The 27,674-nt window shown below is 37.4% G+C and overlaps 1 protein-coding gene across 1 annotated transcript in view; it reads left to right on the forward strand.

Annotated features, from left to right (window-relative positions):
- Positions 1-27,674, forward strand: part of DARS1 (aspartyl-tRNA synthetase 1) — a 1,211,452-nt gene that overhangs the window by 1,129,118 nt on the left and 54,660 nt on the right. The window contains exons 2-5 of the mRNA XM_050750987.1: positions 376-546; positions 2,486-2,543; positions 6,622-6,714; positions 23,767-23,869. Of these exons, the coding sequence (XP_050606944.1) occupies positions 481-546; positions 2,486-2,543; positions 6,622-6,714; positions 23,767-23,869 (320 nt within the window). The 5' untranslated portion in view covers positions 376-480. The remainder of the gene's footprint in view (positions 1-375; positions 547-2,485; positions 2,544-6,621; positions 6,715-23,766; positions 23,870-27,674) is intronic.

Below are 27,674 nucleotides of genomic sequence, written 5' to 3' on the forward strand. Positions count from 1 at the left end.
AGAGAGGAGAAACCGAGGCCCGCGCTTATGTGGGTGTTTTAGTGACCAGTCTGCGGTTACAGCCGAGCAAAGTTTAACGGGCTGTTAGGAGAATGGGCAGAAGTCGCAGTTGGGACGAAACTGAAGAGAGCTGGCATTCGCCCGGGCCTACAGCCAGCCACCTGGTAACCCCAGACCCCGCCCCCAGAGCCAATCCAGCGAAAACTACCGGGAATTCCCTCCAACTCCAGGAAAACTCCCGGAGGGGCGGGGCAAGAGTGGGAGGAGACCCCGCGCGCGGCCGCCGGCGCTTCGGGATCTCGAGATAGCCGCAGCTCTCGCGATCTTTCCGGAGCCGCCCCTCCACGCGGAGTCCAGGCGCTTGTGCTGAGACCCGAGGGTCGGGAGGGCGGAGACTGGGAGGGAGGGAGAAGCCACTTTGGCCTGCCGTACGGAAGCCTACGAGGGAGGGTGGTGTCCACTGCCCAGTTCTGTGTCCCGATGCCCAGCGCCAGCGCCAGCCGCAAGAGTCAGGAGAAGCCGCGGGAGATCATGGACGCGGCGGAAGTGGGTTTCCTCCTTTCCCTGGGCCTGGGAGGACAGACCCCTGGGCCGGACCGCGTCGAGGGAGGGAGGAGGGGGAGCGGGGCCCTCGGGGTCCTTATCAGCACTTTCTCCGCAGGCTGCGAGCATGGGGTCCGGGCGCCTAGAGCCCTTACCCCAGCAGTGGGACCAGACCCTCTCCGGACCGCGTTTCTCGCGGGGTCACCTGGGAGTTTGGCCTACTAGAAGCGTGTCCCCCGGGTGGGGAGGACGGGAAGAACCAGCCGCCCCGGAAGTAGGAGCGCGGCGTCACACTTGAGCCTCTCTGGGTTAGGCACGTTCTGCACGTAATGCACAATCCGTCGGAAAATTTTAATAAGCACTAGTAATCGATATGTACTCAGCCCTCGTGTTCCTGATGCTTTAGCAAGTAATGACAGTACTTAGCAAAACCATCTGCCAATATGTTTAATGACCATTTCCCATGTGACAGCTTTAAAGAGCACATGTCATTTTTATTTACTTTCTCCCTCTCAGTGACCCGGTAAGGTAAGTAACAGGAGTTACTGAGAATGCGTTTGAGGTGAAGTGACCCCAAATCACGTGGAGAATTCATAACACCCAGTGATCCTTCGGTGCTTTTCAGAAATCAAAGTTTGAAACCATCCGACAAGTTAAGTGTGCTGTAGTACTGTTAAGCCTTAATTTCCGCCTGGCTCCCTAATTTTTCTATAAGGAGTTCTGAATTTGTGGTAAGCAACATGAGAAATAGGTCATCTTAGAATACTAAATGAGGAAGAGTCACTGAAATATTAATAGTACTCCTTAGAATGAATGCAACTTTTATGTCTTCAAACAGTTTAATCTTATGTTGCCCTCAGGCTTCATTGTGTGACTGTATCTCTCTCCTCTTTCCAGGGTTATCTTTTTCTTTAAATTGTTCAGAAAGCACCTTAAACATATCTGGTTTTATTTTGGTGTAAACACAAAATCCAGCATCCTCCTGATCTAAAGGAGAGGATTCCAACAGGTAGCTGTAAAGTGACAGAAACTTAATTGTTTCATACAGATATTAAGTTACCTTGTAAAAATCTAGGGCAATTATTTTTGTGTATTCTTAATCTGGTTAATTACATAAACTATCAGTGTACCCTTACAGATAGTATAGGTCTAGATACAAGGTAGACATTGTGGCAGAGTTATGCCATTTTATAGCTAGAAGAATCTTAGATCATTTTAGAGGTAAAGTAAGATTGAAATAAAGGCCACTTATCTATTTAATAAGTATATTTTGTTAACAGATTGGACCCTAGGTCTCCTGTTTCCTGTTCCTAACTCTAATCTGTAACAAGAAATTGGATATATTGTCAGTGTCAAACCCCTGTAACCTGGTATCCTGAAGCTGGTTTTTAGAAACAGGAAACTAGTGAATTTTTTGATGATGTTTTACAAAAGGAAAAGTTGTAGTTAGCTTATACCGAGCATCTCCAGTTTCTAAAAACTGTGGACATCTGGTGCTCAGAAAGCTTACCCAAAACGTTGGTTCTCTTTGAACATTTCTTCCTGTAATAGGAAGTTAATAAAACTGTGGTACTTCATCCTACTCCCTTCACAGGAAATTTATGTCCCTGCTTTGAAGTAGTTTCATCTTTTTGAAGAAGGTAGTTAAGATGTGTTGTACATATGTGTAAATTTTATCTTACAATGTTATTAAGTATGATAAATCCATCTAGGAGTGGTGATCTTCAAAACAAACTAACCAGAAACTAAGTACTTTCCTGTTTTCTATAGAGTACATATGTAAATAAATGACAGATGTCCACATTATAGAACTACTGACTTTCTGAATTAATAGAATGATCCTGAAAGTTAAATTCATTGTTATATTCTATTATTTGCATTTGTGTGTTTACTGTGCTCTTAGTGTTTACATAAAAAGTCATGATGCAAAAATTTTTTGTAGGATTACGCTAAAGAGAGATATGGAATATCTTCAATGATACAATCACAAGAAAAACCAGGTTAGTAGCTATGTGACAATAAATAAAGCTTTTTGCTGTCTAATTCCGGGAAAGCTCTTCATGAAGTTTTAAGTAAGGTTAGCATAAATCTGAAGGTATAATTCTGAAAAGCTTAAATGCCATTAATAATCCAAGTAGATGTCAACCCTGTGTAAACATTGTCAGTTTAGGGTTCCAACTCTAGAAAAGGAAAAAAAATGTTAGGGTTCCAACTCTAGAAAAGGAAAAAAAAGTGTTGTAGGTTAAATGGTATGTTTTAAATGGTAGATTATATTTTTTAAATATTCCTAAATGATTAGGTAAGATTCAGCCGTTGTCTAGGAGATAGGAGAGTGGCCAATAATAACTGCCTTCATCACATGTATCCTTTTTGCATGCTTTAATATTACTTCCCCTAACCCCCACAACTTTACTTCTCTGTTTTCAGCTATTATTTATTCCTATTTTGCTTGACTCTTCCCAAACATTTGTATTTTCACTTATTCTCTACAGCATCCTTGAAAACTAAGGAACCAAAGTTGAAAGATAAGAAACTTGACTTAAACATAATCTGCCGGACCTGGGATTAGAATCAAAGGCCATCTGACCCTAGAGTCCATGGGTCCTTCCATCTTACATCTTCTCTGGCTCCTATGGCAGTACTACGATTGGAGTTTTAAAGCCTCCACCCCCACTCCATTTTGTTTACTCTTAGCTTTAGTGTCTGGGAATGAAATTAATTATTCTTAGACCCCAGTCTATCTTTTCTCATAACCGCTCTTTTTTGTTAGTGTATGTTGGCATCTTTATTTTTCTTTTTTGTTTTGTTTTGTTTTGGAGACAGAGGCTGGCTCTGTCTCCCAGGATGGAGTACAGTGGCATGACCTCGGCTCACTTCAACCTCCGCCTCCCAAGTTCCTGCGATTCTTCTGCCGCAGCCTACTGAGAAGCTGGGACTACAGGCACATGCCACCACGCCTGGCTTATTTTTTGTATTTTAGTAGAAATGAGGTTTCACTATGTTGCCCAGGCTGATCTGGAACTCCTGAGCTCAGGCAATCCACCCATCTCAGCCTCCCAAAGTGCTAGAATTACATGTGTGAGCCACCGCGCCTGGCCTTATATTTCTTTGAAATTGACCTGATTCTTGTTTCTCTCAGACCTGTAGATTTTTTATTTATAAATGTTTGCCTTTCTTTTACTTCTATATTATATATGTAATTTCAGCAGATTTATCTTACTCAAGTATTTGGCCGTCTTTTTTCTTTTGGTAGACACTTCAAATTACGTCTCTCACTCTTTGGTGCGGTAATTGTAGACCTTTACATTCTTGCCCACTGGAAGCACTGCTTCCAATTTAGAGGGCTGCCTATGAATATGATGCTTTGGAAATAAAACACCTCTAGGTTAATTTTATTGTTATATTTGATTTACCACATGATCACAAAATCACTTTTCCTTCGCAACCTTGTTGGGAAAATACCATAAACGACCAAAATTCAGAGACTGAGTTGGGAGGATCACTTGAGCCCAGGAATTTGAAACTAGACTGGGAAACATAGTGAGACCCCGTCTTTACAGAAAATTTAAAAATTAGCTAGGAATGGTGGCACACACCTTTTATTCCAGCTGCTCAGGAGGCTGAGCCTCACTTGAGCCTGTGAGGTCAAGGCTGTGGTGTGCCACGATCACACCGCTGGACTCCAGTCTGGGCAACAGAGTGAGACCCTGTCTCAAAAACAAAAACAAAACAAAACAAAACCCAAAATTGCTTAAAATCATTTCCAAAACATAAAGATGAAATAAAACAGTTGAGTACAAGTTGAGTATCCCTTAGCCAAAATGCTTGAGACCACAAAAGTGTTTTGTACTTAATTTTTTTTGAATTTTGGAATATTTGCATTGTATTTACCACTTGAGCATCCCTACTCTGAAAATCCAAAATCCTCCAATGAGCATCTCCTTTGAACATCATGTCAGCACTCAAAAAGTTTTGGATTTGGGAGCGTTTCAGGTTTTTGGGTTAGGAATGCTCAAACTACATAAAATAGACTATGAGCAGTAGAGTGTAGGGGATGACATTCCTCTGCCAGGGCAAACAGGAGGAGACACTTGAGACTTTGTTTTCAGGTTAGGTGTCTTTCTCAACTGTACTTCCTTGAGCTATAACACAAAGAACCTCACTGGAGTTTCAGTCTTTAACATAGGCCCAAAGCAGCCATTAACATAATTGCTGTTCCTCTTTTGCTTGCAAATCCACACTGTTGTGTTCTTCCACTTACCAAGTCCCCCCAACCAGAGAGAAAGATAACCTATGTATGTAATATAGTTATAGTAATGTAACAATAAAATTCTACCTTTGGTTTTACCTCTGCAAAAATCCCAATGCTTTGCTCAAGGTAGTTTCCTTTCTCATCTACTTCCATTTCTCCTTAATCACTTTGATGCCCATGGCTCTTGAAAGTGCAGTTTTCGAACTGAAATCCTGCTACCATTGCTTGTTGCCTGTTAGCCAATCACTGGTGTGAGTATGGCATGGGCTTCAGGCATGTTCGATGTATTAAAGGTTGAGAACCCCTATGCTAATTAATTGCCATGCCACAAGAAAGAAGAGCCATTACCCTTTTTCTTTTCCAAAGTGCTATTACAGTTTTCCTAAGTATCACATATCTCTTAGATTTATGCTTTTCTCTTTTGTTTGATTTTGAGTTGTGATTGCTTAGTTAGCCATTGCTTTTTCAGTCTTGGCATTTTCAAATCTGCCTTTTAAAAATCTTCTGCTGATGTGTCTGTCTTTTCTCTTTCACACTTTCTTTTGCCTGAGTTTACACAGCAGACTTGAAAGTTGGCTTAACTCATCAAGTCTATTGGCAGTGTTTTGCAGAAATCCTCTTATGATACCAGTGGCTTTAAAATTCCTCTTTCATTCTCTTTGCTTTTGGCTATGAGAACCATGTTATTTATTCTCCTGTAAATCAGATTCTCTCTGCAGCTGCATCTTTTCTTCAATAGGCAAATTATAAATACATTTAGACAAATTTGGTAAGACACAGTATTTATACTATGACTTCATTTTATGTCTCAACAGGTATTCTTGATATTGTAATGTCATGTCTATTGCTATGTTTAATACTTAAATAAATGTTTTTCTCTAATCAAATGATTGCATTTAGAAGAGTAGCAAAAATGATTGTTGAATGTTGCATTGTATACACATCTTTACATAATAGTTATTTTGTAGCTTTTTTCCTGTTTAGGAACTCTAGATGAATGTAGTATTTTGTTTAGTATTAGGAGCATAGTAGTTGGGGCTCCTTACAGCCAAAAGGCTCGATAGGAAAATGTATGAGATGACATCAAGCATGATTGGATCTTGGGGCTCAGGAAGCATCTGCAGGCCTTTCTGTCTCCACCTTTTGACTCTGTTTCCTTTAGGATATTGGTCTCCTTCTCAAATCCTGCATACGTAGCAGGAAAGGTGAAAGCTGCAACCCTGGGCCTGTACCATCTCAGTGCAGCAATCCCAGGAAAGAGAGCTTCATTCCCAGCATCGATATATTTAGTCCCAGAGAAAGACTTTGATTAGCTCAGTTAGAGTCACTGTGTCCTGGGAAATAGGATACTGAAACTGTCCAGACTTGGCAGAGACTAGCTGACTTAGGTACTGTGGCAGGCAGGCAAAAGTTCCATGTCCTAGGCAAGATAGGATGTGTTTGGCCTTATAAGTCATTGAAGTGTTCAGATTTGCATTTTGAAACTGACTTCGAAGGAGACTGAATTAGAAGGGGACACAGGGATTGCAGTTAAGAAGCTATTGCTATAGTTTATGCAGGAGATAATAGCTTGGTTTAGTATGGCGGCAGTGAAGATGGTAGAGAATTAGACGGATTTTAGAAATAAGTTTAGAAAGCACAGTTCACAAAACTTGAGGCAAATTGCATATGGAACTTGATAGAGAAGACAGCGTTGTCAAAGATTGAGAATTATTCAAGATGGTTCCAAGTACTTACGTTAGCTGTCAGAAATAATTATGATCTCTTTGTAAATTCTGAATTTAAAAATTATTTTACTATATAAAAATTGTTTACTGTTATTGCAGATCGAGTTTTGGTTCGGGTTAGAGACTTGACAATACAAAAAGCTGATGAAGTTGTTTGGGTCCGTGCAAGAGTTCATACAAGCAGAGCTAAAGGTAGGATTGATTTAATTATTAAAGCTCTTTCGGTAAGGACTCTGAATTTTTTGTCTCACATATTCCTGACAGACCAAAGTAAATCTTTTTAAACAAGACAAAAACATGTAACTGTTTTCTTTCTTAAAAGTCCCTGTGAAGTATTAACCCATGGGTAATCAATTTTAGATTCCTGTAAGACATCCTTACAAATAATTTGACCCTAAAGACTAACGAAATCTAAGACTTCAAGCTACTTTTCTAGCATCGCTCTAAAGTTTAATTATTTTCAGCTGGAGAAGGAGTAGCTAAAAAAAAATTGAAAAAAATAAAAGTAAAGTTTTAATTATTTAAGTGAAGAGTGTTTTTGAGAAACTTCCCACTTGTTAATATTTTTATATTTGTAATTAGATGAGGAGAGAAGTGAGTGAACGATAAGACTGGGCAATTCAATACAGTAACCACTGATCACGTGCGGCTATTTACATTTAAATTCAATAATTCCATCACACTAGCTGTATTTCAAGAGCTTAATGACCACATGTGGCTAACGGCTCCCATTTTGGACAGACAGCACAAATACAGAATATTCTCATCATGGAAAGTTCTTTCAGACAGTGCTAAAAATTTAGCCTCAACAACAGAGAAGAAACATTAGGATCATTTAGACAGACCTCTGTTTCTTATAGAAAATTGGCCTACTATAGTGTTCAGAATTGTCTAGAAATATCAATTGACACATTAGTTTATAACTTTATACTTTTCATACTTTTTCACATTTGATCTTCCCTACAAGTTGTGAAGTAGGCAGAACAAACATTCCTGTTCCACTTTATAAATGAGGAAACAGGTTCAAAATGAAGCTACTTACCCGAAGTCTCATAGTAATTGGTGGAATATAAACAGAAGCTAGAAGCTTTCTAAGACACCTCCGTCTCTTTAGCAGAGTTCTTTGCTTCTATAGTATTTAATATGTCCCATGATACAGCATTTTTTATTGTGTTTTATAATATTGTTTATTGTAGATTTAAAACATGCCCATCTTTTTAAAAATTCTACTTTGCCTCTATAGTATTTAATATGTCTCATGATTATAGCATTTCTTTTCTTTTTTCTTTTTTTTTTTGAGACGGAGTCTTGCTCTGTCACCCAGGCTAGAGTGCCGTGGTACAATCTCGGCTCACTGCAACCTCCGCCTCCAGGGTTTGAGTAATTCTCCTGTCTCAGCCTCCCAAGTAGCTGGGATTACAGGCATGCGGCACCATGCTGGCAAATCTTTGTATTTTTAGTAGAGACAGGGTTTCACCATGCTGGCCAGGCTGATCTTGAACTCCCAACCTCTGGAGATCCTCCCACCTTGGCCTCCCAAAGTGCTGGGATTACAGGCATGAGTCACCACGCCCAGCCAATAGAGCATTTCTTAATTGTGTTTTATAATATTTTTTATTGTAGAATTAATACATGCCCATTATTTTTAAAATTTCAGCACTTTATACATATATTTCACTCTTAGGGCCACCACTGTTAAGAGTTTGTCTATTCTTTCAATATCCTCCCCTGATCAATACTGATGGACTTTGAGAAGAGTACTGGTGGAGTTTTAAATTTTCAAATAATGTTGATTTGCCTTCCTGAAAGGTTGGGCCACTTATTCTGCCAATAGTCACATTGTATTATAATCCTTCATTTACTCATCTCTCTCCCGTTATACTGGGAGCCTTTGTTCTGTCCAAATTGGGCACTTTGTTTCCTAAACATAGTAATTTAACAAATTAAAAGATAGAATGCATGCTACAAGTAAGCCTGAACCAAGACTATTTCCCTTCATACCCATCCCTTTGTTTTATGACTGCCATGTCTCTTTCTTCTCAGCACGTGAGTGAGTGATACTTCCCAGTGGTTATGAATAAGACCTTTTCAGTGAGACAGATCTGTGTTTGAATCCTGGATTTGTGCTTGCAATCTGTTCAGGCAAATTGCATAACCTTTCCAATCCTCAGTGTCTTCTCTTAAAACAAGTATATATTAATACCTGGCTTATAAGATGTTATGTAGTAATGTTTTATAAAGTATTTAGCTCTATGCTTGGTGCAGTGTAAGCCTTCAATAATTGAGTCATGTTAATGAGCATGACAGTTACTTGCCTTCCATTGTAGTTTTTTATGTGTCTTATTTCCTGTTGTCAGCTCTTAGAACGTGCTACTGCTTATTTTCTTGCTTCGTTTGGTACACAACACATAATAAGAAACCTACCGAATAATAGATGAATAAAATAGATGTTTTATACACAAATAATAGAGCATTGTCTTCTGGGTCTTATTCTTGCTGTCCAGTAGCTTGCTCTAATTGAGATCAGCACGTAAGTAGGAAACGTCACAGAAGTGAAAAAATATACAGGTTGAGTATCCCTTATCCAGAATACTTCAGACTGGAAGTGTTTTGGATTTTTGATTTTTTTGTTTTTTTGTTTTTTTTGGAATATCTGCATTACTGGCTGAGCATCCCAAATCTGAAATCTAAAATGCTCCAATAAACATTTTTTTTGAGGGTCATGTTGGCATTCAAAAAGGTTTTGGATTTTGAAACATTGCAGATTTTCAGATTTGAGAATGTTCTTCCTATACCATCTGCTAGTGGTTTTTTTTTTTTTCCATTTGTGACAAATTATTTCAGTCTCTTAATTGATAGCGCCTCCTGCCTTAAAACCCAAAACAAATTGCAAGGTGTAAGGACTTTATTGATGATACGAGCTAATGATGGTGGGCGGATAGGGAGAGTTTATGAGTGTCAATGTTATGAAGAGACTGAAAGGTTTAAAACTTTCTTAAGAGTTTTTAATTTAGGAATTTCATAGCACTTTTTATTTGTGTATTAACTGTTATTCTGTCTCAAAAAAATAAATTATTTATGGGTATTGGGGAATTTTGGAGGGGCTAAATGGAAATAACCTTTTTCCTTTTAACTGAAAACTAATGCACTATTTTAAAACTCAAACAGCACAAAAACTAAAGAATAAAGCAGAAACTGTAATTCACTTGTTCTCCCTAGGGAATAAAAACACTGTGAAAGTTTGAAATGATAGAAATTGCTTTAAACAAAAATTGATACTTTTTCTTTTACAAAAATGAGTTCATATGCTATATCAGTATTTTATGTAGCTCTACATGATCATTTACAGTATTTTTAATTTGCAAAATAGAAAAATTTGTTCTAGATTATAAAAGTAATCATTTTTTGTAAAATACTCAAGCATTATAGAATTAAATCAGGTATAAAGTGGAAAACTGACTGTAATCCTTCTTTGCAGATTTGTGGGGTTTTTTTGGTTTGTTTGTTTGAGGTGGAGTCTCGCCCTGTCACTCAGGCTGGAGTGCAGTGAGGCAATCTCAGCTCATTGGAACCTCCACCTCCTGGGTTGAAGTGATTCTCGTGCCTCAGCCTCCCAAGTAGCTGGGATTACAGGCACCTGCCACCACATCCAGCTAATTTTTATATTTCTAGTAGAGATGGGTTTTGTTTTTTTGTTTTTTTGTGTGTTTTTTTTTGAGTCAGGGTCTTGTTCTGTCACCCAGGCTGCAGTACAGTGGTGTGATCTCTGCAACCTCCGCCTCCTGGTGTCCAGAGATTCTCATGCCTCAGCTCCCAATTAGCTAGTACTACAGGCAGGCGCCACCATGCCCAGCTGATTTTTGTAGTTTTAGTAGAGATGAGGGTCTCACCATGTTGGCCAGGGTGGTCTCAAACTCCTGACCTCAGGTGATCTGCCTACCTCCCAAAGTGCTGGGATTACAGGCTTCAGGCACCATGCCCAGCCTCAGATTTGTTTTTATGGGGAAGTTGAGGGTCAGTATGAGTGTATATGTGTGTTTGAACTAAAATTTTTATAATAATCTGTATTATTTTAAAACCTGCACTTGTCTTTATCTTTTGGACATCTTTTCATGTCTGTGCGTGTAGTACTGCTGCATCATTGTTTTTTAATGGTTTCATAGTATTCCATAGTATGGCTATATTTATTTACTTATATTTTTCCCATTTGTGTAAAGTTCAGGTTTATCCATTGTTGCTTTAATTTGTGTTTCACTCATTGGTTAGATTAAACTTCTTTTCCTGATATGTTAACTGTTTTGAACTTCTTTTGTATATTGTTTGTTCTTGTCCTGTTTGTATTTTTATTAAAAAAGAACAAATAATTTTCTCCAAGTCTGTTTGCATTTCAGTTTTTTGAGGGGAAGAGAGGCATTACAACTAATGATCATTATGTCATTTTCTTTCAGATGTTTGTATCTTATTTCTTGTTGTTTCTCCTTGCAATACTAGTAGGTTCTCTAGTACTTCAGGGATTCATACAATGAAGAATTTTTGAAAGAGTGGAAATTCAAGTTCTAAATGAATTATTTTGACTTTAGGGTTCTACATAAAATGTCATCAGAAAATAAATGGCAAAGTTTTAAAAAGTAGATTAAAAGTAGTTATTTTCTCATCCACGTTTTCTGTTTGTCAGTAGGAGATGTTGAATTTTACTAGAACTTTTTCTAGAATTTCTTCCCTTCAAAATATAATTGTGTTATTTAGTGTATATGTAGAGAGGTTCATTATACTATTCACTCTGCTTTTGTGTTTGTTGGAAATTTTCTGTGTAATAAAATAAATTTTAATGTAGTTGATCCTCATTATTCGTGGATTGTGTATTTGCAAATTCACCTACTGGCTAAAATGTATTTATAACCCCAGTGTGAACACTTGTGGCACTTCTGTGGTCATTCTCGGTCATGCCAGACGTGTATGTGTGCAGAGCGGCAGAATATTTGCATCATCCAGTACACACATTCCCAATTAAAGTCAAACACAGTAATGCTCTGCCTTCTTGTTTCAGCTCTCATACTGTAAACAAGCGTCCCTTTCACAGTCTGTTTAATGCCACATTTATGCCTTTTTTAAAAAGACTTTTAAAAAATGTATGTGGGTACATAGTAGGTGTATATATTTATGAGATACATGAAATATTTTGAAACAGGCATGCAATGTGTAATAATCACATCATAGAAAATTGGGTATTCATCCCCTCAAGCATTTATTCTTTGTGTTACATACAATCCAGTTATATTCTTTTAGTCATTTTTATTTTTTTAATTTTATTTATTTATTTATTTGGGACAAGGTCTGGCTCTATGGCCCAGGCTGGAGTGCAGCTGTGTGATCTCCACTCACTGCACCTCTGACTCCCAGACTCAAGCCATCCTCCCACAGCCTCCTGAGTAGCTGGGACTACAGGCACATGTTACCACGCCTGGCTAATTTTTTTTTTTCTTTTTTGTAAAGATGAGGTTTTGCCATGTTGCCCAGGCTGGTCTGAAACTCATGAGCTCAAGCAATCCATCCACCTCGGCCTCCCAAACTGCTTGGATTACAACTATGAGCCACCACAACAGTCAGTCATTCTTTTAGTTATTTTTAAATGCACAATTATTATTGGCCATAGTCCCTCTGTTCTGCTATCAAATACTAGGTCTTATTCATTTTTTTTTTTTTTGGTACCCATTAATATCCCCAGGACCCCCCACCTTCAACCCCTATTACCCTTCCCAGCCTCTGGTAACTATCTTTCTGTTCTCTATCTCCATGAGTTCAATTGTTTTGATTTTTAGATTCCACAAGTAAGTGAGAATATGTGATTTTGGTCTTTCTGTGCCTGGCTTATTTCACTTAAAATGACCTCTAGTTCCATCCATGTTGTTGCAGATGTTAGGATCTCATTCTTTTTTATGGCTGAATAGTACTCCATTTTGAATATGTACCACATTTTCTTTATCAATTCATCCGTTGATGGATACTTAGGTTGCTTCCAAATCTTGGCTGTTGTGAACGGTGCTGCAGTAAACATGAGAGTGCAGATATCGCTTCGATACACTGATTTCCTTTCTTTTGGGTATGTACCCAACAGTGCGATTGCTGGATCATGTGGTAACTCTATTTGTAGTTTTTTGAGGAACCTCCAAACTGTTCTACCTAGTGATTGTACTAATTTACATTCCCGCCAGCAGTGTACCAGGGTTCTCCTTCCTCCACATCCTCACCAGCATTTGTTATTTGACTTTTTGATGTAAGCCTTTTTAACTAGAGGGAGATGATACCTCATTGTAGTTTTAATTTGCATTCCTCTGAAGATCAGTGGTGATGAGCCCTTTTTCAGATGCCTGTTTGCCATTTGTATGTCTTCTTTTCAGAAATGTCTAAATCTTTTGCCCATTTTTAAATTGTATTAGATTTTTTTCCTATAGAGTTGCTTGAGCACCTTATGTATGCTAGTTAGTAATTCCTCATCAGATGGGTAGTTTGTAAATACTTTCTCCCATTCTGTGGGTTGTCTCTTCACTTTGTTGATTGTTACCTTTACTGTGCAGAAGCTTTTTAACTTGATATGATCCCATTTGTCCATTTCTATTTCAGTTACCTGTGCTTGTGGAGTATTACTCGAGAAATTTTTGCCCAGACCAGTGTCCTAGAGAGTTTCCCCAATGTTTTATTGTAGTAGTTTTGTAGTTTGAAGTCTTAGATTTAAGTCTTCAATTCATTGTGATTTGATTTTTATATAAGGTAAGAGATGAGACCAAGTTTTAGTCTTTTGTATATGGATATCCAGTTTTCCCAGTTTTCTCTTCTGTTTATTGAAAAGACTGTATTTTCCCCAATGTGTGTTATTGACACCTTTGTCAAAAATGAGTTTACTGTAGATGTGTGGATCTGCTTCTGAACTCTCTGTTCTGTTCCACTGGTCTGTGTGTCTGTTTTTTTGCCAGTACCATGTTGTTTTTGGTTACTATAGCTCTGTAGTATAATTTGAAGTTAAGTAGTGTGATTCCTCCAGTTTTATTATTTTTGCTCAGCATAGTTTTGGTTATTCTAGGTCTTTTGTGATTCCATGTAAATTTTAGGATTTTGTTTTTCTATTTCTGTGGAGAATATCTTTGGCATTTTGATAGGGATTGCACTGAATATGTAGATTACTTTTAGTTGTATGGACATTTTAGCAATATTGATTCTTTCAATCCATGAACATGGAATATCATTCCATTTTTTGTGTTTCCTCTTCAATGTCTTTCAATAGTGTTCCATAGTTTTTAGAGATCTTTCACTTCTTTGGTTAATTCCTAGGTATTTAATTTTATTTATGGTTATTGTATATGGACTTTTTAAAATTTCTTTCTCATATTGTTCACTATTGGCGTATAAAAATGCTACTGACATTTATATGTTGCTTTTGTATCCTTCAACTTTACTGATTACTGAATTTATCAGTTTTGATAGGTTTTGCTGGAGTCTTTAGGTTTTTCCAAATATAAGATCATATCCACAAAAGATAATTTTACTTCTTCCATTCCAATTTGGATACCCTTTGTTTCTTTCTCTTATCTGATTGCTCTAAGATTTCTAGTCCTATGTTGGATAACAGTGGTGAAAGTGGGCATCCTTGTCGTGTTCCAGATCTAAGAGAAAAGGATTTCAGTTTTTCCCCATTCAGCACAATACTAGCTGTGTGCCTGTCTTATATGGCTTTTATTATGTTGAGGTATGTTCCTTCTATGCCCAGTTTTTTGGGGGTTTTTATCATGAAGGGATTTGAACTTTTTCAACTGCTTTTTTAGCATCAGTTGGAAATGATCATATGGTTTTTGTCCTTCATCCTATTGATATGATGTATTACACTGATTGATTTGTATATGTTGAACGTCCTTACATCCCTGAGATAAATCCCACTTGGTCATAATGAATGATCTTTTTAATGTATTGTTGAATTTGGTTTGCTAGTATTTTGTTGAGGATTTTCGCATCAGTATTTATCAGAGATAGTGGTCTGTAGTTTTCTTTTTCTGATGTGTTTTTGGTTTTGGTGCCAGTGTAATACTGGCCTCTTAAAATTAGTTAAGAAGTATTTTCTCTTCCTGTGTTTTTTGCAACAGTTTGAGTAGGATTGGTGTGAGTCCTTTAAATGTTTAGTAGAATTCAGCAGTAAAACCATCAGGTCCTGGGCTTTTCTTTATTGGGAGACTTTTTATTACAGCTTTAATCTTGTTATTTGTTACTGGTCTGCTCAGGTTTTGGATTTCTTCATGGTTCAATCTTGGTAGGTTGTATGTGTCTAGAAATGTCCATTTCTTCTAGATTTTCCGACTTATTGGCATATAGTTGCTCATAGTAGCCACTAATAATCTTTTGAATTTCTGTGATATCAGTTGTAATGTCTCCTTTTTCATCTCAGTTTTATTTATTTAGATCTTTTCTCTTTTTTCCTCAGTCTGGGTAAATGCTTGTCAGTTTTGTTTATCTTTTCAAAAACCCAGCTTTTTGTTTCATTGATCTTTTATATTGTTTCCTTCATTTCAAATTCATTTATTTCTGCTGTGATCTTTATTATTTCTTCTCCTAATTTTGGGTTCAGTTTACACTTTTCTAGTTCTTTAAGATGCATTGTTAGGTTATTTGAGGTTCTTTTTTTAGGTAGATACTTATAGGTATAATTTTCCTCTTAGTACTGCTTTCACTGTGTCCCATATGTTTTGGCATGTTGTTTCCATTATGATTTGTTTCAAGAAATTTTTTGATTTCCTCAGTTTCTTCATTGACCCACTGGTCATCCCAGAGCATATTGTTTAATTTTAATGTTCTGTGTTTATGTAGTTTCCAGAATTTCTCATTATCGATTTGTAGTGTTATTCCATTGTAGTCCACGAAGATGCTTAATGGGCTCTGTTTGTTTGTTTGTTTGAGACGTGATCTCACTGTGTTACCCAGGCTAGAGTATAGTGGTTATTCACAGATGTGATTGTAGCGCACTGCAGCCTCCAAATCTTGGCCTCATACAATCCTCCCGTCTCACCCTCCCAAGTAGCTGGAACTATAGTCATGCACCACTGTGCCCAGCTTGCTTTTGCCTTTTAAAATGGCCCCCAAGTATGGTTCTCAAATGTTTCTAAAGTTGCAAGCACAAGAAGACTATGCTGTTCCCTTAAGGAGAAAATACCTGTGTTTAGATATGCTTTGTTTAGGCATGAATTACAGTGCCCTTGGCTATGAGTTGTGTTAATGACTCAGCAATACATATTAAGGTATCTTTAAACAGAAACACACACAAAAAAAGGTTATGTATTAATCAGTTGGCAAAAATGTTGTGACCATAAGCGTGAAGAAACCTAACCCTAAACTTCCCTCAGGAGCAATGATTCGGTATGCCCTAATTCAGTATTGTGGCAGCTTTGTAGAACATAACTTCTATAAATAACGAGAATCAACTTTATGTAATTGTAGTGATTTACAATAATGTATTTTATAATGTTGAACTATTTTTATTTGGCAAAGGTGCAAGTGACTTTTTTTAGTGTAGTGCTTGTTTAACTTACTTTTTGTGGAATTTTGCATCTATAATCTGGTTTTCATGATTTTTAACTGGAAAATCCTGTTTTTAAGTTATAATACTTATGTAAGTTACTCAAATAATACATTAATACTTTCACGTGAATCTTTAAAAGAATACAGAAATAATGATACTCCCTTTTTTCTTCTATACTACCTATCCTCTGCCCCAACCTTTTCTATTCATTCTTTTTTTATTATTCATTCTATTTGTTCAGTATCTTTCCAAATCTTTGTAATGTGTGTATGCACGCATACATACACACACACACAGTTTGTTTTATTTTGGGTGTGTGTATGTTTAATATGCCTTGTTATACTTTACGTATTATTTTTCAACTTTTAAAAATAATTAACTGTTTCTTGGAAACCCTTCCATGATAAGTAGTTATAGATCTACACGAGGTAGTATTTCTCCAAGATGGGTATGTAGAAATGAAATTGCTGGGCTGAAGGGCATGCATATGCATTTTTTAAATTTCTAATACTAGATCATCCTCCGAAGAGGTTGTATTCAAATATATTCCCGCAGGTATGTCACAGTACCACTTTCTCCACATCCTTGCTGCCATCGTTTCATTATTTTTCCCCTGCAAAACTCTTACTGAAACTTAATGCCAGTCAGACACAGTGGCTCACATGTGTAATCCCAGCACCTTTAGAGGCTGAGGCAGGCAGATCACTTGAACCCAGGAGTTCAAGACCAGCCTGGCCAACATGGTGAAACCCCATCTCTACTAAAAATACAAAAAATGGCCGGACATCATGGCGCACGCCTGTAATCCCAGCTACCCGGGAGGCTGAGGCATGAGAATCACTTGAACCCGGGAGGCAAAGGTTGCAGTGAGCTGAAATTGCACCACTGCGCTCCAGCCTGGACGACAGAGTGAGGCTCTGTCTCGAAAAAAAAAAGCTTAATCCCCAGTGTGGCATTGTTGAAAGGGGAGGCCTTTAAGAGGTGATTAGGTCATGAGGGCTCTCCCCCCGTGAATGGATTATCACAGGAGTGGCGTTAGTGACTTTAAAAGGAGACCTAAACTAGCACACTCAGCTTCTCACCTTGATGCCCTCTGCCACCTTAGGACTCTGCAGAGTCCCCACCAGCAAGAAGGCACTTACAAGTTGTGTCCCTTCGACTTTGGACTTCCCAGCCTCCAGAACTTTAAAAAAAATAAGTTTGTTTCCGTATAAATTACCCAATTTCAGATATTCTGTTATAAGCAACAGAAAACGTACTGAGACACTTGTCAGTAGTGATTGTAAGTGTTTTTTATTTCTGCCAACGTAGATGATCTTTATTTGAATTTTTTGAAACAGAGACTTGCTGTTGCCCAGGCTGGAGTGCAGTGGTTTGACATCAGCTCACTGCAACCTCTACCTGCTGGGTTCAAGCGATTCTCTTGCCTTAGCCTCCCAAGTAGACTACAGGTGTGCGCCACCACATCCAGCTAATTTTTATATTTTTAGTAGTGTCGGGGTTTCACCATGTTGGCCATGCATGCTGGTCTTGAACTCCTGACCCACCTTGGCCTTCCAAAGTGCTGGGATTACAGATGTGAGCCACTGCCCCTGGCCATAGATTGTCTTTAAGAATAGAATCTTGTGCTCTGAATTTGCAAAAACCCTGATTGCTAGTACCCTCTTCTTCCTATATCTTATGTACGAAAAATCATATCAATAAATATGACTTACTTGGGATCGTTTGTGTGCTTTAACCCCAGGAGTAATAACATTAAAGCTGGGCTTGAAGGAGCAACTCATAGTGGCAATTTCCAATAGAGCAAAGCCCTGAGAAACTATGAATAAGGAAATGGAAGTGTCAAAATCCTAGTGTCAAGAGTATGACAATTAGAATCCTGTAATGCAAAAAAAGAGTCTCTTCATATTTTTTTTTTTAAAAAAAAAGCCTGTATATTTTTTCCTTAAGGGCAGCGTTTCAGACATTTTTTAAAATAGAAATCGGATTTCTTATAGTAGGTTTATATATAACATCCCTAAAGTGAAGTGTTTTAAATAGGAGCAATGATAAATTTCTTACCTTAATGATATGCTTAAAATTAGTGTTTTTCAAGCGTGAAACATATGAGCTTAAGTCTGCATATTGAAAGAGTAATTGGAATGTCTGTCGTTCCTTTCAAGTTTTACACATACCACGTGGAAGGCACCGGCACAAAATAATTATTTCGACACTATTCTTGCTAAAAACTTATACTTCCAAAATAACTTCAACTTAAATCTATGCAGGAACTTTTCAGGGGAAATAATAAGTAGAAAAAACTTTAGAATGTTTAGATCTTTGTTTTTTTAATCCCTAATTGATTAATACAAATGATGAAGGAAAATATTAATGTTGGATATTAGGAAGTTAAGGTACATTATCTAAATAATGAATCCAGGGGGCTTAGCAAGCTAAAAGTCAGCAATCAAAATGCAGCACAAAGTTTTAAGTGTTAAGAATTTGACTTTAAAATATCAAAAGATAGACCAGGCCTGTAATCCCAACACTTTGGGAGGCTGAGGCAGGTGGATCACTTGAAGTCAGGAGTTCGAGACCAGCCTCGCCAACATGGGGAAACTCCATCTCTATTTAAAAAATTAAAAATTAGGCATAGTGGTGCATGCTTGTAATCCCAACTACTCAGGAGACTGAGGCAGGAGAATCCCTTGAACCCAGGAGGCAGAGGTTGCAGTGAGCTGAGATTGTGCCATTACTTTCCAGCCTGGACAACAGAGCAAGACTCTTGTCTCAATGAAACAAAAACAAAATGTCAAAAGATAGTTTGTTCAGCTGTTTTGAACACTGACTTTTCTATAAACTGTCTTTTGTGTTGGAAAGTTCCAAGAAGAAAGATGAATAATATTTAGCAGTTGATTAATCTGCCCTCTAAAGTTCATGTACCAGCTTTTGAAGTGAGAACTTTTTACTAAACCGAGGAATTATGTATTTGCTTCTTAAAATAAAAAGTAATGTATGGGTATGGTAAAAATAAAAATTCCAGTAGTAGAAAAACATACGAAGTAGAGGTCTCACAATTCTATCTCCTCCATCTCACAACAGTCTGTTCCCTGCAAAATAGCTGCTGTTTTTTCTTGTGTGTTCTTGCAGGAAAAAAAATATATACATTTACAGACATGACCATATTTTTTGTTTTTTTAATTTGCACTAAAAGGAACATGTACACACTGCTCCTGTGTATCTCTCAGCATGTGGAAGGTCGTGCCTCGTAAAACATGGAACTAAGGTAATCATGCAGTACAGTGTGTCACCAACCAGAGCCAAAGAAAGAACCATTTTGTTTCCTAATACATGACAAGAACTTGGTCTCAAAAGTACTTCATAGAGAAGTAGTCTGAGTGGACAGTTCTATTTACCAGGAAGCCAGCACTGACTGTTTTCTTGAGTCCTTTAAAGATCATTTTAAGTGGACCATTAAGGTTCTTGTATTTGAAAGTGCTTTGAACATAGAAAGCTTGGGGACCATAGCATTAGTCACAAGTAGTTCCATTTCAATTTCCTTAACATATATTATGTATTTGTTGAGTCAAAGATAACGTTTTTAAGCCTTTTAATGCTTATTGCCAAATTGGTCTGCAGAAGCATTACGCAAGTTTACCCTGCCTTTGGCAAGTTATAAAGGAACAATTTTACCGTTTTAATTCTCCCAAGCATTGAGTAATACTCGATTTTATATTTTGTATTTTTTTAATCTTTGCTCATTTGAGAGGTAATCTGTTGTTGTTTGCTTCAACTTGCATTACTTTCATTACCAGTAACATTTTTTCCTTATACTGTATTTACTTACTATGGTTTTCTTCTTTTTCCTTCAGATTATCTGTTTTGGTCTATTGTCTGTTTATCTATTGGGATCTCAGTGTTCTTTTCTCAGAAATCTTTAAGATCCTTATGTATTAAAAAGATTAACTTATATAGGTTATATGTCGTTCAGCACTTATTTTTTCTCAGTGTTATTGTTCCTTTGATTTATTTTTGTATATAAATGTTTTTTCGTTCTTAAACTTAGGAAGTTCTCCCTTCCTCCATGTTATAGTTTAATATTCAGTTCCATTTTTTACTCAGTTTTTGTATTTGTTGGGGTGTTTATTTAAATTTTATAATCTCCTGAATTCTGTTTAGAATTAGGATCTCCTTTATCTAATAGGGTCTATTATCAATTTTTTCTTATGTTCTATTGATCTGGTTGTTTTTTGTACTGGCACACTTTTACATACTATATAGGTTTTTATAAAATAATTTCCTCATAGATTGGTCTCTCTACTTCATTCCCTTCCTCCCCCATCTGTTGCCTTTTTTTAATAAGAAAAAAATAATTTTTAGAATTAAATCTAACAAGCACAGTAGACATTTAAAGGGTATAGTGAACCTTCTTCACTTCACTTTTTTTTTTTTTTTGGAGATGGAGTCTTGCTCTGTCACCCAGGCTGGAGTGCAGTGACACAATCTCAGCTCATTGCAACCTCCGCCTCCTGGGTTCAAGCAATTCTCCAGCCTCAACCTCCCAAGTGGCTGGGATTACAGGCACCTGCCACCACGCCCGGCTAATTTTTATATTTTTAGTAGAGATGGGGTTTCACCACATTGGCTAACCTAGTCTCGAACTCCTGACCTCAAGTGATCTGCCCACCTTGGCCTCCCAAAGTGCTGAGATTACAGGCGTGAGCCACTGTGACTGGCCTTCACTTATAACCATTGATTTCATTTCTATTCTCTAGCAGGTGTACAAATCTTAGGAGGTACGTTTGCTCCTATATTTAGCCGCCTAAAACTTCCCGAGTTCTACTTCCTGCTTGTGTTTAATTTTGAACGTGGCCAAAGTTCCTTTGCAGCCCTTCCCTTTCTTCTATACCTACCTCTGAGTGTATAGTTCTCTTAAAAATTTCATATTCTGATTAGAAAAGTAGTGCATATTTATTGTAGAAAGTTCAGAAAATACAGAAAAATACAGGGACAGAACAGTTTCTTATAATTTCACCATTCATTGGTAGCCACATTTTGGTGGTTTTTTCCCCTATATGATCAATCTTACACTTCTTACACTAACAAAATTGGGATTACACATTACATATGGTTTTATCACTGTTTCCTCATGTAATAGTCTATCATGATTTTCTAACAAATATTTGTGTTTGTGTTCCCAGCGCCCTGCATAGTTTTTGTATATAGTCATCCAGCTGTGAAACAGGAATGATAATCAGTCATCAAATAAGTAGTCAGTGGTAGTGGTGTTACTAATAATAATCATTAAGGCCGGGCGTGGTGGCTCACACCTGTAATCCCAACACTTTGGGAGGCCGAGGAGGGTGGATCACCTGAGGTCAGGAGTTCGAGACCAGCCTGACTAATATGGTGAAACCCCATCTCTACGAAAAATAAAAAATTAGCCAGGTGTGGTGGCGGGCACTTGTAGTCCCAACTACTCAGGAGGCTGAGACAGGAGAATTGCTTGAACCCGGGAGGTGGAGGTTGCAGTGAGCTCACGCCTGTAATCCCAGCACTTTGGGAGGCTGAGGCAGGTGGATCACCTAAGGTCAGGAGTTCAAGACCAGCCTTGTCAACATGGTGAAACCACATCTCTACTAAAAATACAAAAATTAGCCAGGCCTGGTGGTACGTGCCTATAATCCCAGCTACTCAGGAGGCTGAGGCAGGAGAATCGCTTGAACCCGGGAGGCAGAAGTTGCAATGAGCTGAGGTTGCGTCATTGCACTCCAGCCTGGGCAACAAGAGCGAAACTCCGTCTCAAAAAAAAAAAAAGTCATTAATAGTTAACATTAATTGGGCTCCATCTCAACTTTAAGCATCTTATAAAATCCTCATGATTATGGGAGAAAACCCCAAGACTATTACCATCTCCATTTTCCAGATGAAGAACTGAGATATAAAGTGGTTTAATAATTTTCCCACAGGCCCCTTCATAGGAAGTGATAGGATATGATACCAGACCTTTTGATTTCAAAGCCTTTCGGTTTTTTTTCTACCAGACACTTAACACTAATTGTTACCCCCTAGTGCTGACCCATAGTCTTTTCCTGTGCTCACCCTTTGTAAGTCCTTTAGAGTTCTCCATTCTTTCTCCAGGGTCTTTGTGTAGGCCTGAAATTCATCACTGGATGGCTTTGTGAGGCAGCTAGGTTGGTGCTGCTTCTGTCTGCACTGTTAGAGTAGCTAATACACTCTGACTAAATTGTGGCTTAGCCTAGCACTGTCGTATGCACATTATCTTCCATTTCACGGTAACATACTTTTCTAAGTGGGGTAACGTGTGGCTGTGATTTCAATAGTAGTTCCTAGGAAAATGTTATTTTTATTCATCTGTAAGTTTCTCTGTGGTCATAACCTTTGTCCATCCAGTATTTTTTAATTCTTTTGAATTTGTTTCATTAATACAACTTTGTTTTTTAGGATTTTACTTTGTGACTGGATCATCCTCCAAAGGAAAAGGGAAAATTAAGAGTGTTTTTTAGTGGTTAAAAACCTGCCAGTCATATATGACTCCAAAGTAAATAGATTATGTCTGTGTTGATACTTTGTTTGCAACCTGTCTTTTTTAACTTGTGATTGCTATCTGATTTGCATTTCAAAATACTGTATGTTGAAAGTAGTAACTGTAAGACTGCTTGTATTTTTGCTCTCCTTTTTCTTTCTTTTTTTTTTGTTAAGGCCCATTCTAAATATAAAAGATAATGCTCAGTTTAAAAAACAAAATCTTCTCTTGATGTTTTACAAGACAATCTGATGTGAAAAGTGGTCTTGGAGAGATTAACCCCTTTTTTATGAGGAAGTAATTTCCCAGAATTTGATCAGAGACTTAAGAAGGGTCTGCTTTGAAGGAAAAGGGATGTCACAAGGAGACGTAATAAATGATATATATTATGAATAATGTTTTTCAGAAGGTTAAGAATAAGGAGTGACAGTTCTTTATAAAAGGAGGAGGAATAAAGAGGCCCAGGATATGTAAAAATAAAACTGGTTATAGGGCTTGAAGAAAATGATCTTTTATAGACAATGTAAGTTATTTGGAGTAAAAAAAAAAATGTGAGGCTCTTATAAAATATGAAGGACTAAGAAGACGATAAAGGAAAAATGAAGAACGTAGAACATGAAAGGTACTAGCCTGTCAATTTAAATGCTGTTTAAAATGCACTTTGGTAGGAAGAAACTCTGTAGATGGACCACCCCCATAGAGTGTTTGTGTCCTTGTTTTTAAGCACTATGTTAGCACTTCCATGGTTGCAGTATTGAGACTTCCGTAGTAGTACAGTGCCTTTGCATGTAGAATATACTAATTATTGAATGAATGTTGAAAGTGATCTCAAGTTGCTTGAAATTTGTTTAATCAATGCAATGACAAAATAATTTTCTTGATTTAGAAGTTTTTTTGAAATTGGTGATTTGCCTGTGTTCTTATAACAAGTTAAAAGTATTTCTTGTTACTCATCATAGGAACTTGAGTTTCTTTAAGGGTTGTTAGTTGAGTGTGAGTATTTTGGCTGTGGAAGCCGAATGGATAGGATACACATGTGTGCGTGCCTGATGAGTGTAGTACATTTTGGCCCAGTTTTAAAATAAAGAGCATTTTCCTTCTTTGTAAAACCTGAAGTTGTGTGTCCTTAATACATTTGTGTTCTTTCTGTCTTTTTTAGGGAAACAGTGCTTCTTAGTCCTACGTCAGCAGCAGTTTAATGTCCAGGCTCTTGTGGCGGTGGGAGACCATGCAAGCAAGCAGATGGTTAAATTTGCTGCCAAGTAAGTAAGCAATTATATCCTGTTGTCAGAATAAACAATGGTGGGAACGGAGACTCCCAGGGGTTTGGACCATTTTCATACATTAACATCAATGCTTCGTTTGTTTAAAAATGTAGTTATTTAAATTGTCAGTTCAGTGTTGCTGAATACATTAAACTTACAAAAGAGAAAATATGGAGCACAGGCTTGAAATTCATTTGGAACTGCTGAAGCAGCACTCTCTACAGACAAGTCACATTTACTTTCAAGTAGAGTAACAAAAAGCCTGGCAGCCTCAACATAGCGGAGCAACTTTATTTTGTTGTGTTTGTTGCACTTCATTTCCTCCCTCCTTCCCTCCCTCCCTGCCTCCCCCAGTTTGAGATTTGCATATTGAGCAACAAGTTTTCTAACCAAAAAATAAAAGTATATAAAATAAAAGAATGTAGTTTGGCAAATGATTTCCTCCAGAAGGAAGTAAAACAAATGTGTTAAAACTTTTAGCTTTGACACCAAAAGGATTTAGGAGAAAAAAGGTAAAACTTACTTTTTCCTCCTGTAAAAGTCTGAGCTGTCTGGCCCAGAGTTCCCGTAGAAGCAGCACATTGTTTTGTTCAGCTTACAGGAGGCAGATATAGAGATAGAAGTGTGGTTGTGCGTGCAGTGGCTCTAAGGTGATGAGAGCTGTTTTACTTGGTAATGGTGATGTGGCTAATTTTGTTTCATGTTTTTTTCAATTTCATCAGAATTTTATTTCCATGATAATGATCTCAGAAAACATGGGAAAATGTATGGTCTTTATGTTTTAAGTAATAAAGTAATTTCATAGATGTAAGTGTTTTTTAACAAAGAATTCAATCAGAGTAAATGATATCTTTTTTCTACTTCTTTTTAAAATCTTTGCTCTTTAGATGCATGCTTTCTAAGATGAGTTAATACAGATGGAATTATGAATTTTAGAATTGGAAAGAAACTTAAAAATTATCTAATTCAATATCCTAATTTAGCTTTCAGCCCTCCCTGACCCTCTAGCACAATGTTACACATATAAAGGATGCTCAGCAGCTGGTTTTGATGTAGGTATTTATCAAAATTAGTTTCATTACATCATAGTAATACCTGCACTCAGGTTTCAGAACTTCAGTGCCATGAATTAAGTCATTGGTGAGATCAGTAGTATTTTAGTACTCCTAGTACAGTAGCTCCACCTCTCCCTATCTCCCTATCCTGCTGCCCAGAGATGACCACTATTCTTCTGCATGTGTCTTCTGGTAAGTAGGTTTGCTTGTTTTGTCTCCTAGTTAGAGTGTGTGCTTGTGGGGTGCATTTGTCTTCCAGCCTTTTAAGGTTAGTGTGTATCCTGTGAAGTCAAACATAAATGAGCTTGGTCCCTAGAAATTTAATCTGCACAGAGAGCCTTCTATAAAAGAAAAAAAGATGGTCCTGGAAACTGCAGACATAGATCCTAAATTCTGTTAAATATACTGAAAAATACTGGAAAAAAGTCAACCTCAAATCAACAAACAACTTTTTTAGTTATCGTCTTTTGTATAATTATTTGGTTCTGAAAACTAATACATGAAGCTGACAGTTACATAGAGAATACATTTTTCCATTAAACTGCATTATAAGCTCAGTGTTATGTTCCTAAAGCTTCCAGTGGAAAAGCCTTTTCTAAATCCTACTTACCCATAATATTCAGTGAGAGGCATTCTACTGACAAGTGGACAGTTAATCCATGTGATGTGTTTAGAAGTAGACACATTTAAAGTACTCCACGAATAAGTTATTCTTATTATTTCAGGTCTTCTCAGAAACTCCTGGGACTTGACTAAGTAACAGCAATTGACTATATCAAATGTCAACCATAGCTTAATAGCTAAAAAGGCTACTTTCAAATGGTCTCCCAGACAGAACTTAGTTCACTAATGCCCTCATAAAATTAAAGAACACCTTTTTATCATTATTTCAATAAGGGCTTTCATCCAATTGGGATGATATACGGGTGATCTTTCTTTTTTTTTTTTTTTGAGACGAAATTTCACTCTCGTTGCCCAGGCTGGAGTGCAATGGTGTGATCTCTGCTCACTGCAACCTCCACCTTCCAGGTTCAAGCAATTCTCCTGCCCCAGCCTCCCCAGTAGCTGGGATTACAGGCATGTGCCACCATGCCCAGCTACTTTTGTATTTTTGGTAGAGATGGGTTTTCTCCATGTTGGTCAGGCTGGTCTTGAACTCCTGACCTCAGGTGATCCACCCGCCTTGGCCGCCCAAAGTGCTGGGATTACAGGCATGAGCCACCACGCCCAGCCATGGGTGATCTTTCTTTTAGACAAGGGAAGAATATAGATAATTTAGCCTAGAGTTTGTAATTCCTGAAGTGGAACTCCATAAAGATCTAGATGCAGTTCAGGCTTAACAACTAAATTGTGACTTGAATTTTTTTTTTTAAGCAAAGAACATGTAGCTATTTTTAGTCCTTTTAAAAAATGGACTTTATATAAAGTAGCAATGTGTGGGAAAAGGTTGAGCTGTTGCAAATTATAAAGCTTGTCACTGGTTATATGTAAGTGAATGGAGCCAATTTTATACAATAGATTCAACATGTGGTACATAGATAACTGTTATTAAACTTTTGGCACTAGTATGTTAAGGAATCAAGCCTGAGTAATTACCAGTAGGTGAGTTAATGGCTTTTGCTATCTTGTGAAAAAGGGAAATTCTTATGGCAAAGACTCGTTGGCAAAAGATGAGATTTTAGGTTTTGTAGTTGGTTAAGATAATTTTCTTAGGAACATGATTTTATGTTCCAGATGGGTCATTTTGTCCTTTCTGTGTGATGTAACCTGTACTTCTAAGATAGTTCAGAAATCCTGATCCTTGATAAGAGAAGTCCACTTTTAGACTTCAACAAGAACTTTTTAGAACTTTTTTTAGGGAAAAGATGTATGGAGATTTTCTTCGTCTTTTAACTTCCTTTTCCTAAAAATTGTTTTGTGTTTTTTCTAAAATGGGTATGCATTACTCCATTGTGAAAGCAAAAATTAAGATAGCTTTCATACATTTATCTTTGAGGTCACTTGTTTAGGCAGTACCGTTTGGTGAACTGATACTTATAAAAACAAAAATCTAAGGTGTAAGGTTATTATTGAATCATAAAGAGCAATAAAAAGAAATTCCTCTATTTGTTATTAACAGATTAAAAGGAGGAAATTTTATAACCCGCTGTGGTCTAACTATATTCACTGTGGTTATTATTATTGTTATTCACTAACTATATTCATTATTGTTGTACCAAACTGAAGAAACTTTAAGTTCACTTGGACTTTCTGTGTTTTGTTGTTGTTGTTTTGAGATGGAGTTTGGCTCTTGTTGCCCAGGCTGGAGTGCAGTGGCGCGGTCTCAGGTCATTGCAACCTCCGTTTCCCAGGTTCAAGTGATTCTCCTGCCTCAGCCTCGTAACTGGGATTACAGGTTCCAGCCACCACACCCGGCTTATTTTTTGTGTTTTTAGTAGAGACGGGATTTCACCATGTTCATTGGTCTCGAACTCCTGACCTCAGGTGGGATCCACCCGCCTCAACCTCCCAAAGTGTTGGGATTACAGGCGTGACTTTCTGTGTTTTTAAGCATGGAAGATAATTGAATTTTCTGATATGATACCAGAAGGACAGCAGTACTAAAATTTCTAAAACATTTGAGAGTAAAGTCTTATGTCTGTCTGTCCACATGAGATTTTAAAGATATTTGGCTTCAATTTTTTTGTCTCCCTTTAGTGTTCTTTGTATTTTCTGCCATGTTATTTGGTTTAGGACAAAGTAGTCCA

The sequence above is a fragment of the Macaca thibetana genome, chromosome 12 (genome assembly GCF_024542745.1).
Source record: "Macaca thibetana thibetana isolate TM-01 chromosome 12, ASM2454274v1, whole genome shotgun sequence".
NCBI classification, from domain to species: Eukaryota; Metazoa; Chordata; class Mammalia; order Primates; family Cercopithecidae; genus Macaca; species Macaca thibetana.